This window comes from Staurois parvus, unplaced genomic scaffold (genome assembly GCF_062004578.1).
Source record: "Staurois parvus isolate SC_StPar_1 unplaced genomic scaffold, SC_StPar_1.0 ptg003860l, whole genome shotgun sequence".
NCBI lineage: Eukaryota > Metazoa > Chordata > Amphibia > Anura > Ranidae > Staurois > Staurois parvus.
Window position 1 is genome coordinate 10,979 of NW_028321655.1, and position 16,687 is coordinate 27,665.

Genomic DNA, 16,687 nt, shown 5'->3' on the forward strand with positions numbered 1-16,687 from the left:
CAGAAATCTGTGAACACAGCCGAGAGCTGCACGGGATCACAGTCCCGGAAGTAGATGGTGACCCGAGGGGGCTGATCTGTGTCAGACATTTGTGAACACAGTCAAGACAGGCACCAGCATCTCAGTCCAGGAACCAGATGGTGACCCAAGGGGAGAGGCTGCAGGAGGGGCTAATCTGTGTCAGAAATCTGTGAACACAGCCAATAGCTGCGCCAGGATCGCAGTCCAGGAAGTAGACGGTGATCCGAGGGGGCTGATCTGTGTCAGACATTTGTGAACACAGTCAAGACAGGCACCAGCATCTCAGTCCAGGAACCAGATGGTGACCCAAGGGGAGAGGCTGCAGGAGGGGCTAATCTGTGTCAGAAATCTGTGAACACAACCAAGAGCTGTGCCACGATCGCAGTCCAGGAAGTAGATAGTGACGCTGAGAGGGCTGATCTGTTTCAGAAATCTGTGAACACAGCCAAGAACTGCATCAGGATCTCAGTCCAGGAAGTAGATGGTGACCCATGGGGGCTGATCTGTGTCAGACATTTGTGAACACAGTCAAGACAGGCACCAGAATCTCTGTTCAGGAACCAGATGGTGACCAAATGTGAGAGGCTGCAGCAGGGGGCTGATCTGTGTCAGAAATCTGTGAACACAACCAAGAGCTGTGCCACGACTGCAGTCCAGGAAGTAGATGATGACCCGAGGGGGCTGATCTGTGTCAGACATTTGTGAACACAGTCAAGACAGGCACCAGCATTTTAGTCCAGGAAGGCTGCAGGAGGGGGCTGATCTGTGTCAGGCATTTGTGATCACAGTCAAGACAGGCACCAGCATCTCAGTCCAGGAACCAGAAGGTGACCCTTGGTGAGAGGCTGCAGCAGGGAGCTGATCTGTTTCAGAAATCTGTGAACACAGCCAAGAACTGCATCAGGATCTCAGTCCAGGAAGTAGATGGTGACCCAAGGGGGCTGATCTGATGACAGGTCCACTTTTAAAAAAACGGAGGACCAGCATTTTCCTGCAGCATGAATAGGAGTCTGCAGTGCACCTGCACTGACTATGACCATCTATGTATCAATACCCTGCAGCTGGGTCTGTAATGGCTGCGGGTGGTGGGGCCAATGCTTTATAGCGGTGCATATTGAGCAACACCCCTTTTCCCCATATAACCCCGAATCAGCCGCCTCATAAATTCACCAAATGTGATTTTTTAAAAAAAATTAGTATATATTATTTGTTCCACCTGCCAGGTGGCTGTCTGCACAGGGTTTCTTACTGAACGTGGATCTGCCCTTTAAGCGCGCCACAGTCATGGCTCAGTCTCCCCGCGCGTTGCGTCAGCCCGTGACTCATCACCTTCCCTTAGAGTTCAGTAATGCACGGCCGGCGCTGTGTGATGATTATAATGATTCGCTTCTCCCGCTGGAAATGAAACACAAAGCACTTTGTTCGATGAGTTCCATTTCTGGGTCAGGGGCGGCTCGTCTTTCCTCCCCCCGAAAGGTGAAATCGGGAGCCGGAACGTTGACGGGAATAATTCTGCCTTTCGGATTCACGTGAAAAAGAAGTCGTATTGTTCGGCCTCAGTAATGACATCCAATGATTATCTTCTCTATTCATCCGAAATATTCAGAACACGCCGGAAAACAGGGAGGGGACGGCAAGATGGCGGCCGGGAGAGACGGACCAATCACATCAGCTGCTGAAACAAAGATTCTATTTATCGCCAGGTGAGGTTTACCCAACATACCATCTGATACAGCGATTGTAAACATCAGACGGGGCATGAAGAGATACAAAGTAACATTGTTTATAAACATCGATCAGACGGGGGATGGAGAGATACAAAGTAACATTGTTTATAAACATCGATCAGACGGGAGATAGAGAGATACAAAGTAACATTGTTTATAAACATCGATCAGACGGGAGATACAAAGTAACATTGTTTATAAACATCGATCAGACGGGAGATAGAGAGATACAAAGTAACATTGTTTATAAACATCGATCAGACGGGAGATACAAAGTAACATTGTTTATAAACATCGATCAGACGGGGGATGGAGAGATACAAAGTAACATTGTTTATAAACATCGATCAGACGGGAGATGGAGAGATACAAAGTAACATTGTTTATAAACATCGATCAGACGGGAGATCGAGATACAAAGTAACATTGTTTATAAACATCGATCAGACGGGAGATGGAGAGATACAAAGTAACATTGTTTATAAACATCGATCAGACGGGAGATGGAGAGATACAAAGTAACATTGTTTATAAACATCGATCAGACGGGGGATGGAGAGATACAGAGTAACATTGTTTATAAACATCGATCAGACGGGATGGAGATACAAAGTAACATTGTTTATAAACATCGATCAGACGGGAGATAGAGATACAAAGTAACATCGTTTATAAACATCGATCAGATGGGAGATGGAGAGATACAAAGTAACATTGTTTATAAACATCGATCAGACGGGAGATGGAGAGATACAAAGTAACATTGTTTATAAACATCGATCAGACGGGGGATGGAGAGATACAAAGTAACATTGTTTATAAACATCGATCAGACGGGGGATGGAGAGATACAAAGTAACATTGTTTATAAACATCGATCAGACGGGGGATGGAGAGATACAAAGTAACATTGTTTAAAAACATCGATCAGACGGGGGATGGAGAGATACAAAGTAACATTGTTTATAAACATCGATCAGATGGGGGATGGAGAGATACAAAGTAACATTGTTTATAAACATCGATCAGACGGGGGATGGAGAGATACAGAGTAACATTGTTTATAAACATCGATCAGACGGGGGATGGAGAGATACAAAGTAACATTGTTTATAAACATCGATCAGACGGGGGATGGAGAGATACAAAGTAACATTGTTTATAAACATCGATCAGACGGGGGATGGAGAGATACAGAGTAACATTGTTTATAAACATCGATCAGACGGGAGACAGAGAAACAAAGTAACATTGTTGCAGAGGTGGATAAGGGGTTATGGGTGGATGAGGGAGGGTGGGGGACACCGTTGCGGGGTTGGATGAGGGTTATGGGTGGGGGAGTGCAGTGCTGGGTGGGGGGCTGTGTGTCAGACCTCTGCACAGAGACCACTCTTCCTCCCAGGCAGCGGCATGTGGGGCTCTACTATGGTCGTGGCGGTTTTCTAATGAAAATCACTTTAAAACTTTTCAGACTTTTTTTTTTTCTGGTGTCGGCTCCGCCCCTTTCCAGAGAAGCGTTAATCCTGCAAATCCACCTGCCGGGCCGGAGGAGGACGTCCACGTCACAGAGAGAGTGTTACCTGTCCGATCCTCGTCACCCGGTGCCACCATCGCCGATTAACCCCGCACCATCCAGCCTCAGCTGACACCCTCATTGCTTCCCACTGATAAACAGAGGACCACAAGAGGAGGGACCCGCTGTGCCCATTATGAGGGGTTCCCGCCATCCCTGTGCTGAGTTCCCGGGTCTGTACGCCCGCTGTGTCCATTACGAGGGGTTCCCATCGTCCCTGTGCTGAGTTCCCGGGTCTGTACGCCCGCTGTGTCCATTATGAGGGGTTCCCACCGTCCCTGTGCTTAGTTCCCGGGTCTGTACGCCCGCTGTGCCCATTATGAGGGGTTCCCACCGTCCCTGTGCTGAGTTCCCGGGTCTGTACACCCGCTGTGCCCATTATGAGGGGTTCCCACCGTCCCTGTGCTTAGTTCCCGGGTCTGTACACCCGCTGTGCCCATTATGAGGGGTTCCCACCGTCCCTGTGCTTAGTTCCTGGGTCTGTACACCCGCTGTGCCCTTTATGAGGGGTTCCCACCATCCCTGGACCAGATTACACAGGTTGGTGGAGACACATATAACCAGCATATGACTTTGGGCGGAGTGACCCTTTAGACGGTGAGAAGCGGAGTCCATGTGAGCTCAGGATGATGTGTACTCGGGGAGACAATGCCGCTTTCCACATCAATCATGTTTGCTGAAGGAGGGAACATCTGCCAGGCAGCTGCTGCATCCGGCTCCAGGTACACCCCACCTGCTAATCCAGAGACCACCTGTCCACAGGCCACACCCCATTTTCGGACCGCCCGGACCTTAAAATCTGACATCATCGGCATCCCAGAGAGAGGAAATATAATCATGGAGGAAAAAACCCTGCGATGGGCTGCGATCTCTGTACAGAGACTGATGTGACTGTGGGGGAGGGGGCATTAGAGCGTAAGCTCCTCTGGTACAGAGACTGATGGGACTGTGGGGGAGGGGACATTAGAGTGTAAGCTCCTCTGTACAGAGACTGATGTGACTGTGGGGGAGGGGGCATTAGAGCGTAAGCTCCTCTGGCACAGAGACTGATGGGACTGTGGGGGAGGGGGCATTAGAGTGTAAGTTCCTCTGGTACAGAGACTGATGGGACTGTGGGGGAGGGGACATTAGAGCGTAAGCTCCTCTGTACAGAGACTGATGTGACTGTGGGGGAGGGGACATTAGAGTGTAAGCTCCTCTGTACAGAGACTGATGGGACTGTGGGGGAGGGGACATTAGAGTGTAAGCTTCTCTGGTACGGAGACTGATGGGACTGCGGGGGAGGGGACATTAGAGTGTAAGCTCCTCCGGTACAGAGACTGATGTGACTGTGGGGGGAGGGGACATTAGAGTGTAAGTTCCTCTGTACAGAGACTGATGGGACTGCGGGGGAGGGGACATTAGAGCGTAAGCTCCTCTGGTACAGAGACTGATGTGGACTGCGGGGGAGGGGACATTAGAGCGTAAGCTCCTCTGTACAGAGACTGATGGGACTATGGGGGAGGGGACATTAGAGTGTAAGCTCCTCTGTACAGAGACTGATGTGACTGTGGGGGAGGGGACATTAGAATGTAAGCTCCTCTGGTACAGAGACTGATGTGACTGTGGGGGAGGGGACATTAGAGTGTAAGCTCCTCTGGTACAGAGACTGATGTGACTGTGGGGGAGGGGACATTAGAGTGTAAGCTCCTCTGGTACAGAGACTGATGGGACTGGCTCAGTGTCCTCTGTACAGCACTGCGGTATATGTCAGAGCTATAGAAATGTAAACAGAAAGTGACAAATTATGCCCGGTCTTCAAGTGGTTAAGCTCCGCAGAGGAAAGTTACATAGCAGGGGAGCACATGACTCTACAGATCTAGAGAGGGAGGTTGCACACCAGAACAGCATGTGACTCTACAGATCTATAGGAGGAGGTTGCACACTAGAGGGATATATGACCAGAGAGGGGCATGTGATCTTACAGATCTAGAGAGGGAAGTTGCACAGCAGAGGAGCATGTGACCAGAGAGGACCATGTGATCTTACAGACCTAGAGAGGGAGGTTGCACGGCAGAGGAGTATGTGACCAGAAAAGGGCAAGTGACCTTACAGATCTAGAGAGGGAGGCTGCACAGCAGAGGAGCATGTGACCAGAGAGGACCATGTGATCTTACAGACCTAGAGAGGGAGGTTGCACGGCAGAAGAGCATGTGACCAGAGAGGACCATGTGATCTTACAGACCTAGAGAGGGAGGTTGCACGGCAGAGGAGTATGTGACCAGAGAGGGGCAGGTGACCTTACAGATCTAGAGAGGGAGGTTGCACAGCCGAGGAGCATGTGACCTTACAGATCTAGAGAGGGAGGTTGCACGGCAGAGGAGCATGTGACCAGAGAGGGGCAGGTGACCTTACAGACCTAGAGAGGGAGGTTGCATGGCCGAGGAGCATGTGACCAGAGAGGAGCGTGTGTACCTACAGATCTAGAGAGGGAAGTTGCACGGCAGAGGAGCATGTGACCAGGACACAGCTGGGAGGAACTGTGTAAAACCTGCTGAATCCGGTGGCAATGGATTCGGTAAGAGCAGGGTAGGAGGAGAGGTGGGCTATAATGGATTTCACCATTATGCAGCTTCTGGGGATTTCCCATCGCCTCTTCCTAATTGGTGGACGCAGAAGAGACCTTCTCGCCAATCAAGCGATTGTGGAGAAATAAAAAAAATCCTGTCAGTGAGCTGTTATTTTACTTCCATGCAGTGCCTATTCCCCAGCAGCCACAAAGGCCCCTCCTCTATGATGACATCACACTGATGACATCACAATGTCACTTTGCCAGGGCAGGCCTCCTCTCCTCCATCCAGGCCTCATTATATAGGAACACCCAGGCTGAATGTACGGTCCTGTGCATGACCCCTCCCCCTACGCTGCGTCATCCAATACAGCGACAGCACCGAGAGCCTCTCGGAATAATGACCCCCCCCTCAGCGGTGAATGGTTTACAGCAATGCTCTAATCAATAGAAGAACACAAGAGCCCCCCCTGTGTGATCTGACTCCGCCCTGACACAGGCCCACCCCGCCCACTCACATATGAAGTGCAGGCTTTGTGGACTGGTTAAAGGGGAACCCCGCTCTCAAAAAACGGAGACTGCCTGTGAGATGTGTTCTTCTACATGAAGCCGGGCCCATGGATGGAAGGGAGACCACACCTTTCTGAGCTGACAGACAATGCCAGCCCACCTTTCCTGAACACTCCAACCTCATGTGGAGGAGAACCAGAAAACAAGGATCATTTATAGATCCCAATATATAGAAAGATAGATCTGTCATTATTAATCAATCTATCCATTCACTGACCATCTATCTTATCTACAGTGCCTTGAGAAAGTCTTCACACCCCTTGAAATGTTCCCCGTGTTGTCATGTGACAACCAGAACCATCAATGTATTTTATTGGGATTGGATGTGATGGACCGACACAAAGTGGCCCATAATTGTGAAGTGGAAGGAAAATGAGAAATGGTTTCCAACATTTGTGACCAATAAATCTGTGAACAGTGTAGAGTGCATCTGTATTCAGCCCCCTTTACTCTGATCCCCCTAACTAAAATCTAGTGGAACCAATTGCCTTCAGAAGTCACCTGATTAGTAAATAGAGTCCCCCTGTGTGTCATGTGATCTCAGTATAAATCCAGCTGTTATGTGAATCCCTCAGAGGTTTGTTAGAGAACATTAGTGAACAAACAGCATCATGAAGGCCAAGGAACACACCAGACAGGTCAGGGATAAAGTTGTGGAGAAGTTTAAAGCAGGGTTAGGTTATAAAAAAGTATCCCAAGCTTTGACCATCTCACGGAGCACTGTGTTCAATCCATCATCCGAAAATGGGAAGAGTACGGCACAACTGTCAACCTACCAAGGTATGGCCGTCCACCTAACCTGACAGGCCGGGCAAGGAGAGCATTCATCAGAGAAGCAGCCAAGAGGCCCATGGGAACTCTGGAGGAGCTGCAGAGATCACAGCTCAGGGGGGAGAATCTGTCCACAGGACAACTATTAGTCGTCACTCCACAAATCTGGCCTTTATGGAAGAGTGACAAGAAGAAATCCATTGCTGGAGGAAAGCTATAAGAAGTCCCGTTTGCAGTTTGTGAGAAGCCATGTGGGGGGGACACAGCAAACATGTGGAAGAAGGGGCTCTGGTCAGGGGAGACCAAAATGGGACTTTACGGCCTAAAAGCAAAACGCTATGTGTGGTGGAAAACTAACACTGCACATCCCCCTGAACACACCATCCCCACCGTGAAACATGGTGGTGGCAGCATCATGTGGTGGAGATGCTTTCCTTCAGCAGGGACAGGGAAGCTGGTCAGAGTTGATGGGAAGATGGATGGAGCCAAATACAGGGCAATCTTAGAAGAAAACCTGTTAGAGTCTGCAGAAGACTTGAGACCGGGGCGGAGGTTCCCCTTCCAGAAGGACAACGACCCGAAACATCCAGCCAGAGCTTCAATGGAATGGTTCCGATCAAAGCATCTTCACGTGATAGAATGGCCCAGTCACAGTCCAGACCCAAATCCAATGGAGAATCTGTGGCCAGACCTGAAAATTGCTGTTCCCAGACGCTCTCCATCCAATCTGACAGAGCTTGAGGGATTCTGCAAAGAATGAGCAGAAATGTCCCTCTCTAGATGTGCAAAGAGACATCCCCAAAAAGACTTGCAGCTGGAACTGCAGCCAAAGGGGGTCCTACAAAGTATAGACTCCGGGGGGCCGAATACAAATGCCGCCACACTTTTCACAGATTTATCGGTCACAAATGTTGGAAACCATTTCTCATTTCATTCCACTTCACAATTCTGTGCCACTTTGTGTCGGTCCATCACATCCAATCCCAATAAATACATTGACGGTTCTGGTTGTCACATGACAACATGGGGAACATTTCAAGGGGTGTGAAGACTTTCTCAAGGCGTTGTATCTCTGCAAGATTTCCCTCTTATCCGGCATCTATAGATTATGAATCTATTCATCTATTGATCGAATATCTAGTTCTGTCTATCAATCCATTTATCCAACATCTACATCGATCACCTACCACTCTAACATCTATTGTCCATCATCCGTCCTGGTTGGATTATTACCCTTTGTTCTTCGTTTCTTCTAAGGCGTCAGCATAGAAATGTGATTTCAGATCAGACATGCAGCGCCATCTTCAGGTAAATCCTGATATCACAGGCTGACCATAGAAGGGCACCTCTATGAGAGCTGCACGTTGGATGGAGCAGCCTGCCTCCAGGTGTATTGGCACCCCTGCTGGTGATAAGAGGAAGTGCTTCATGTTATTACACAGAAAACACGTTTTTTGCTTTTTTTTTTTTTTTAACTAAAACTGGAGAGTACAAAATCTGGCGCAGCTGTGCATAGCAACCAATCAGCCTCCAGGTTTAAGGCCGGCCATACATTGGTTGATTTCTGAACGATTTTTCGTTCGAAAATCAGACCTAAGAATAATCAGCTTGATAGTGGGGGAATGGCACCATCTGATTTTGGTGGTTCCTCCCCCATTTTGTTTATCAGACATGCTTGAAAATTCGTGAAAAACAACCGATTTTCAAAATCATTGGTGGCACCGTCGGATTACAGAAGGAACAATGTTTTAGATTTTCGATCTAAAAATTGTTTGCAATTCAACCAGTGTATGGCCTATCCTCCTTTTTTTTACCAATCATTTTTTGTTTTTCATTTCCTGTACCTACGCCTAGGTGAGGGCGACATATTAGGGTGAGATCTGCGCCTATCTCATGGACGCAGGGACATACCACGGGTCTATGGGACCTGGCGGAGACCCCCAACAGCGCATCTGCGCATGCACGAACCTCCCGCACACCAGCAGCAAGTCGCTGCCAGTCTGGGACCTGACAGGGAGGGGTGGCCCCTCTGCACAGGCGCAGATTTTGTAGAATTTCACACATGCACAGACACACTATGGGGGGCGATTTACTAAACCTGGAGAGTTCCAAATTTGGTGCAGATCCCCAATCTCTCATTGGGGGGGGGGGGGGGATCTCCCTTCTCTTCCTGTCCTACAGCCCAAAAAAGGGAGGAAATCCCTGCAAATGAAGGAAATTTCTTGGGGCCCCCAAGGTCACCGGACGTATTGTCCCCATTGGAAGATTTCCCCTCTATTACTTTTCTGAAGAGAACCCAAAATTTGGGATTTTAAGGGCTAGTTTACACTTATTTGAAAATCTGGCATTGGAGCGGCTCTGGGAAAGCACTCTGAAGGCCATTCAAAGCCCGTCATGAAATAAAACGGTTACCTTACAATCCTGTTCACACGTTGTGTTTTCTTTGCTGAGCTTCAAAAAAAGATCCCCGTGTCGCTTTCTTGGTGCTCCAAAGCCTCCATAGAAGTCTATGACAACGCTCGCTAGCAGCACCTGCAGCTTTTATTCAGCATTAGCTTCGCTTTGTTTTGGAGGTATTATCAGGTATGAGATATCCCAGGATGCACTGGGAAACCAACAAGCAAACTGGAAAGATGTCATTAGCAGTCAATTCCGGTGCATGTGTATAGATTCTGGGAGTGTCTGGTGCAGACGTCACATCTGTTGCGCAGCGAGGAGCAGCAGGAAGGTGAGCGGGGTCCAGACTGGAGCGGAGCAACTAGCAGATGGCAAATGTGATGTGCAAGATGGGAACGCTAGCAGAAGGTGAGCGGGGACTGACGAGAGAGGAGCAAACCAGAGGATCAGCAGAGCTGGGGGTTACTACTGAGCGGGGGATCAACAGAGCTGGGGGTTACTACTAAGCGGGGGTTCAGCAGAGCTGGAGGTTACCATTGAATGGGGGATCAACAGAGCTTAAGGTTACAACAGAATAGGGGGATCAGCAAAGCTGGGGGTTACTACGCAGCGGAGGATCATCAGAGCTGGGGGTTACTACTGAGCAGGGGATCCACAGAGCTGGGGGTTACTATTGAGCAGGGGATCCACAGAGCTGGGGGTTACTACTGAGCAGGGGATCCACAGAGCTGGGGGTTACTACTGAGCAGGGGATCAACAGAGCTGGGGGTTACTACTGAGCAGGGGATCAACAGAGCTGGGGGATACTACTGAGCGGGGGATCAGCAGAGCTGGGGGTTACTACTGAGCGCGGAACCAGCAGAGCTGGAGGTTACTACGGAGTGGGGGATCAGCAGAACTGGGGGTTACTACTGAGTGGGGGATCAGCAAAGCTAGAGGTTATTGAGTGGGGGATCAGCAGAGCTGTAGGTCACTACTGAGCTGGGGGTTACTACTGAGTGGGGGATCAACACAGCTGGGGGTTTACTACTGAGTGGGGGATTAGCAAAACTGGAGGTTACTGAGTGGAGGATCAGAAAAGCTGGAGGTTACTACTGAGTGGGGGAATCGGCAAAACTGGAGGTTACTACTAAGTGGGGGATCCGCAAAACTGGAGGTTACTACTAAGTGGGGGATCCGCAAAACTGGAGGTTACTACTGAGTGGGGGGATTAGCAGAGCTGGAGGATACTACTGAGTGCGGCATCGGCAAAGCTGGGGGTTATTAAAGGGGATCTGCTGAACGAGGGTACCAATGAGCTGGGGATCTGCTGAACGAGGGTACCAATGAGCTGGGGATCTGCTGAACAAGGGTACCAAAGAGCTGGGGCTGTGGCAGAACTATGTTTACTGGAACTCCAAGAATGAAAGTCTTGTATTAAAAAGAATGCAAGCCATCCTTTGAATGGAGGAGATGTCCAGGAGACTCCAGCTGTTCCCGAAGTTCAGCTTTGTGCAGGCACATACATGAAGACCATTAGATCACGTTACACCGTGTTCGTTAATATTAATGGTTATATACGCTCTACCCAATTAATTCGCTTGACTACTAATCAAGATCAAGGTGAGGTGCAAGGAGGTGAGCGCCCACGTAACCTGAAGGAATATTCAAGCAGCTTTCAGTTAGGCATCAGCCGCGTTTGGCGTGCCCCAAACATGTCCTGACAGGTCCACCTTGTCCCCTAGGAAGACCTTTAGTCTACCTCGGGGGTGTCAAACTGGTGGCCCTCCAGGCAAGTCCCACCATGCCTCTACTTTTGAGAGTCATTCCTGTAACTGTCAGTCTTGCAATACCTCATGGGACTTGTAGTTTGGCAACAGCTGGAGGGCCGTCAGTTTTACACCCATGGTCTACCTGGAAACCAACTTCCTCCTTTGCCTTGATCTTGGTTATTGGTGTGCAAATGGATAACTGACAATTGAGCGGTCATGCGACGCTGCACCCAAATTGAATTTACGTCCTTTATTTGACATCCCCAGTGACACCAATACAGTGATCAGTGCTAATAAAAAGGACTGACACTGTACTAATGGCACTGGGCTGGAAGGGGTTAACATCAGGGGCGATCAAAGGGTTAACTGTGTGCTTCGTTTTACTAGGGAGGCATGCTGCTTTGTATTGAGGAATACAAAGCAGCAGTGTGTGTGTGTGTGTGTGTGTAAATAATAGTGAAGGAAATGTTTGCCCACTCACAAAGAAATGATCGGTCTAACAATGGAATGTTCGGTGTAACACTGAGAGACAGAATACAACAACAAATTCAGCAGAAATGCGTCTAACAAATGATGACTGATCTGCATGTTCATGAGGGAAAGAAGGATTTGATCCCCTATCATTCAGCAGGATTTCTGGCTCCCAGGTGTCTTTCATACAGGTAACAAGCTGAGATTAGAAGCAGTCTCTTAAAGGGAGTGCTGCTAATCTCATTGCGTTACCTGTATAAAAGACACCTGTCCACAGGAGCAATCAAACCATCAGATTCCAAACTCTCCACCATGGCAAAGACCAAAGAGCTGTCCAAGGATGTCAGGGACAAGATGGTAGACCTACACAAGGCTGGACTGGGCTACCAAACTATGGCCAAGCAGCTTGGTGAGAAGGTGACAACAGTTGGTGCAATCATTCACAAATGGAAGAAACACAAAACAAGTGTCAGTCTCCCTAGGTCTGGTGCACCATGCAAGATCTCACCTCGTGGAGTGTCAATGATCATGAGAACAGTGAGGAATCATCCCAGAACTACACGTGAGGATCTTGTCAATGATCTCCAGGCAGCTGGGACCACAGTCACCAAGAAAACAATTGGTAACACACTACGCCGACAAGGACTGAAATCCTGCAGTGCCCGCAAGGTCCCTCTGCTCAAGAAAGCACATGTCCAGGCCCGTCTGAAGTCTGCCACTGAACATCTGAATGATGCAGAGGAGGACTGGTGGGAAGTGTTGTGGTCAGATGAGACCAAAATCCAGCTCTTTGGCATCAACTCAACTCGCTGTGTTTGGAGGAGGAGGAGGAATGCTGCCTATGACCCCAAGAACACCATCCCAACTGTGACACATGGTGGTGGAAACATTCTGCTTTGGGGGGGGGGGGGTTTCTGCTAAGGGGACAGGACAACTGCACCGCATCAAAGGGACGATGGATGGGGCAATGTACCATCAAATCTTGGAAGAGAACCTTCTTCCCTCAGCCAGGGCATTGAAAATGGGTGGTGGATGGGTGTTCCAGCATGACAATGACCCAAAACACACGGCCAAGGCAACAAAGGAGTGGCTCAAGAAGAAGCACATTAAGGTCCTGGAGTGGCCTAGCCAGTCTCCAGACTTTCATCCGAATGAAAATCTGTGGAGGGAGCTGAAAGTTCGAGTTGCCAAACGTCAGCCACCAAACCTTAATGACTTGGAGAGGATCTGCCAAGAGGGGTGGGCCAAAATCCCTCCTGAGATGTGTGCGAACCTGGGGGCCAACTCCAGGAAATGTCTGACCTCTGTGTTTGCCAACAAGGGATTGGCCACCAAGTACTAAGTCATGTTTTGTGAAGGGGATCAAATCCTTCTTTCCCTCATGAACATGCAGATCCGTCATCATTTGTTAGACGCATTTCTGCTGAATTTGTTGTTGTATTCTGTCTCTCAGTGTTACACCGAACATTCCATTGTTAGACCGATCATTTCTGTGTGAGGGGCGAACGTTCCATTGTTAGACCGATCATTTCTGTGTGAGGGGCGAACATTCAACATCAGCCGGGAGCAAATACACATTTCCTTCACTGTGTACACACACACACACACACACACACACACACACACACGATTTTGCGCAGCCCTGCCGCCGTCTCGCAGTATTTCTGCTATAGGGCGGTCGGGAAGACCGGAGCTCTGCCGTAAACGTATCTGGTGGATCAGACGAGGAGGACAAACGAAAAACAAAATCAGCATCGATACTTTTTATAATTTTGTAATAAAAACCTGAAATTTTTTACAGTCACGTTTGTATTGGAGAGACGTTTTGGTACCCCCCAAGTCCCGCCGTTTTTCTTTCATACACCTTCGGATGGCGCCTCTAGAAAAGCAGCGCAATCCTCGCTCCGTATACGTTCAATCGGACATACGGCGCAAAAGTCATTCGAAAAAGGAAAAAAAAAAAACCCAAAGTTTAGCGCCTGAAATGGAAGCCGTCCGCACAGCCACGGCCGTCACCTTCTCATGAAGTTCTTCTCCAGCGCGGAGGCGGTGCGCTGAATCCCGTGAATGTTGCGTTTGACCCGGTCCTCCACCGAGGAGGAAGCGGCGCTCGCCAGCTTCATGTCGTGGATGAACTTGCCGTCCTTCCTTCCGTGATCGCTCTTTTCGTCTCGCTCGTCCTCCTGCTTGTATCTGCGCACGGCGTTCTCTCTCTCCGACTCCCTGTGCTTGGCGTCCTGCATCATCTCCAACCTGCGCCGCTCCAGCTCCTCGGCGGACATCTTCCTGGTGTAGCCGGACGCCTTCTGTCTTCGGTACTTCTCTTCTTTCTTTGGGGAAGGGACTTCTCCTGGACTTGGATTGATGACTTCGGTCCCGATCCCGACTTCTCGAGCGCTCCCTGCGCGGCGCCTCTTCCCTATAGCTTTTAGCACGCTCTGGAACCTGCAGCCCATATCCCGGAACCTTCTGGCGAGCTGCAGAGCGTGGTCTATGCTTGTGAGACCTGCGCTCCTCGCCGCTCTCCTCGTCGCTGCCGCTAGAGCTGGACCTCCTCTCCTTCTGCTTCTTCTTTTTCTTCTTCTTGCTCTTCTTCTCCAAGCTGCTCTGCAGCATTTCTCGAATCTTCTTCATTTTTACCGGATTATTCAGGACCTCCCTCTTCTTCTCATCCTCCCGTTTCCTGATCATGAAGAGCGGATCCTCACGGATCTTGTTGGACATGTCCAAGGCGGAAGTGGCCCCGGGTTGCTGAATATGGATCCCGGGAGGAGCCCGGTCTCCTGGGACGGCCCCGATTCCGGGTCCTGCATTTTGTCCAGGATGAACTTGTCCACCGGCCGCCCCAGGAGGTACTCCTCTCGGTTCACCATTCCCGCCGGCCCTTGGTACATCCAGTCCAGCTTTTCTTCTTTTTTTTCACGGCTCCGGTATCCTCGGCGTATTTCTGCATCTCCTCCCGGGCCCGCTCCTCCCGGAGCTCCCGCTGCAGCTCCTCGATCTTCTTCTGTTCCGCATCATGTCTCTGCTCAGCTTTCCACACCTTCTCCACATTGCGGAGCGTCTGGGGGTGCCAGCTCTTCTTCAGATTCAAGTCTCCGCCCCCCATGGCTTAAATCCGGAATTCTCTGCTCGATTCTCAAACCGAATCTTTCGCCCACGAAGTCTGTGATGTCATCAAACAGGGACAGGACTGGAAATGGAAAGAAAAAAAAATCTTTTAATTATGTGTCAAATCATAAAGTATAGTCCTCTGCCCCCCCTCCACCGCAGTGTCCTCTGCCCCCCCTCCACACCACCGCAGTGTCCTCTGCCCCCCCTCCACCGCCACACCACCGTAGTGTCCTCTGCCCCCCTCCACCGTAGTGTCCTCTGCCCCCCCCTCCACCACACCACCGTAGTGTCCTCTGCCCCCCTCCACCGCCACACCACCGTAGTGTCCTCTGCCCCCCTCCACCGCCACACCACCGTAGTGTCCTCTGCCCCCCCTCCACCGCCACACCACCGTAGTGTCCTCTGCCCCCCTCCACCGCCACACCACCGTAGTGTCCTCTGCCCCCTCCACCGTAGTGTCCTCTGCCCCCCTCCACCGTAGTGTCCTCTGCCCCCCTCCACCGTAGTGTCCTCTGCCCCCCCTCCACCGCCACACCACCATAGTGTCCTCTGCCCCCCCTCCACCGCCACACCACCATAGTGTCCTCTGCCCCCCCTCCACCGCCACACCACCATAGTGTCCTCTGCCCCCCCTCCACCGCCACACCACCATAGTGTCCTCTGCCCCCCCTCCACCGCCACACCACCATAGTGTCCTCTGCCCCCCCTCCACCGCCACACCACCATAGTGTCCTCTGCCCCCCCTCCACCGCCACACCACCATAGTGTCCTCTGCCCCCCCTCCACCGCCACACCACCATAGTGTCCTCTGCCCCCCCTCCACCGCCACACCACCATAGTGTCCTCTGCCCCCCTCCACCGCCACACCACCATAGTGTCCTCTGCCCCCCTCCACCGTAGTGTCCTCTGCCCCCCTCCACCGTAGTGTCCTCTGCCCCCCTCCACCGTAGTGTCCTCTGCCCCCCTCCACCGTAGTGTCCTCTGCCCCCCTCCACCGTAGTGTCCTCTGCCCCCCTCCACCGTAGTGTCCTCTGCCCCCCTCCACCGTAGTGTCCTCTGCCCCCCTCCACCGTAGTGTCCTCTGCCCCCCCTCCACCGCCACACCACCGTAGTGTCCTCTGCCCCCCCTCCACCGCCACACCACCGTAGTGTCCTCTGCCCCCCTCCACACCACCGTAGTGTCCTCTGCCCCCCTCCACACCACCGTAGTGTCCTCTGCCCCCCTCCACACCACCGTAGTGTCCTCTGCCCCCCTCCACACCACCGTAGTGTCCTCTGCCCCCCTCCACACCACCGTAGTGTCCTCTGCCCCCCTCCACACCACCGTAGTGTCCTCTGCCCCCCTCCACCGCCACACCACCGTAGTGTCCTCTGCCCCCCTCCACACCACCGTAGTGTCCTCTGCCCCCCTCCACACCACCGTAGTGTCCTCTGCCCCCCTCCACCGCCACACCACCGTAGTGTCCTCTGCCCCCCTCCACACCACCGTAGTGTCCTCTGCCCCCCTCCACCGCCACACCACCGTAGTGTCCTCTGCCCCCCTCCACCGCCACACCACCGTAGTGTCCTCTGCCCCCCCCACCGCCACACCACCGTAGTGTCCTCTGCCCCCCCCCACCGCCACACCACCGTAGTGTCCTCTGCCCCCCCCCTCCACCGCCACACCACCGTAGTGTCCTCTGCCCCCCCCTCCACCGCCACACCACCGTAGTGTCCTCTGCCCCCCCCTCCACCGCCACACCAC

At 51.4% G+C, this 16,687-nt stretch overlaps 1 protein-coding gene across 1 annotated transcript; it reads right to left on the reverse strand.

Moving 5' to 3' along the window:
• Positions 1-13,577: 13,577 nt before the first annotated feature.
• On the reverse strand, positions 13,578-15,018 carry LOC149427335 (pre-mRNA-splicing factor CWC25 homolog). Its single transcript, XM_089668117.1, is given in 4 exon segments — positions 13,578-14,171; positions 14,173-14,576; positions 14,579-14,740; positions 14,743-15,018. Coding segments are annotated over 4 exon segments (1,092 nt in total). The 5' UTR covers positions 14,939-15,018; the 3' UTR covers positions 13,578-13,841.
• Between the last annotated feature and the right edge of the window lie 1,669 nt (positions 15,019-16,687).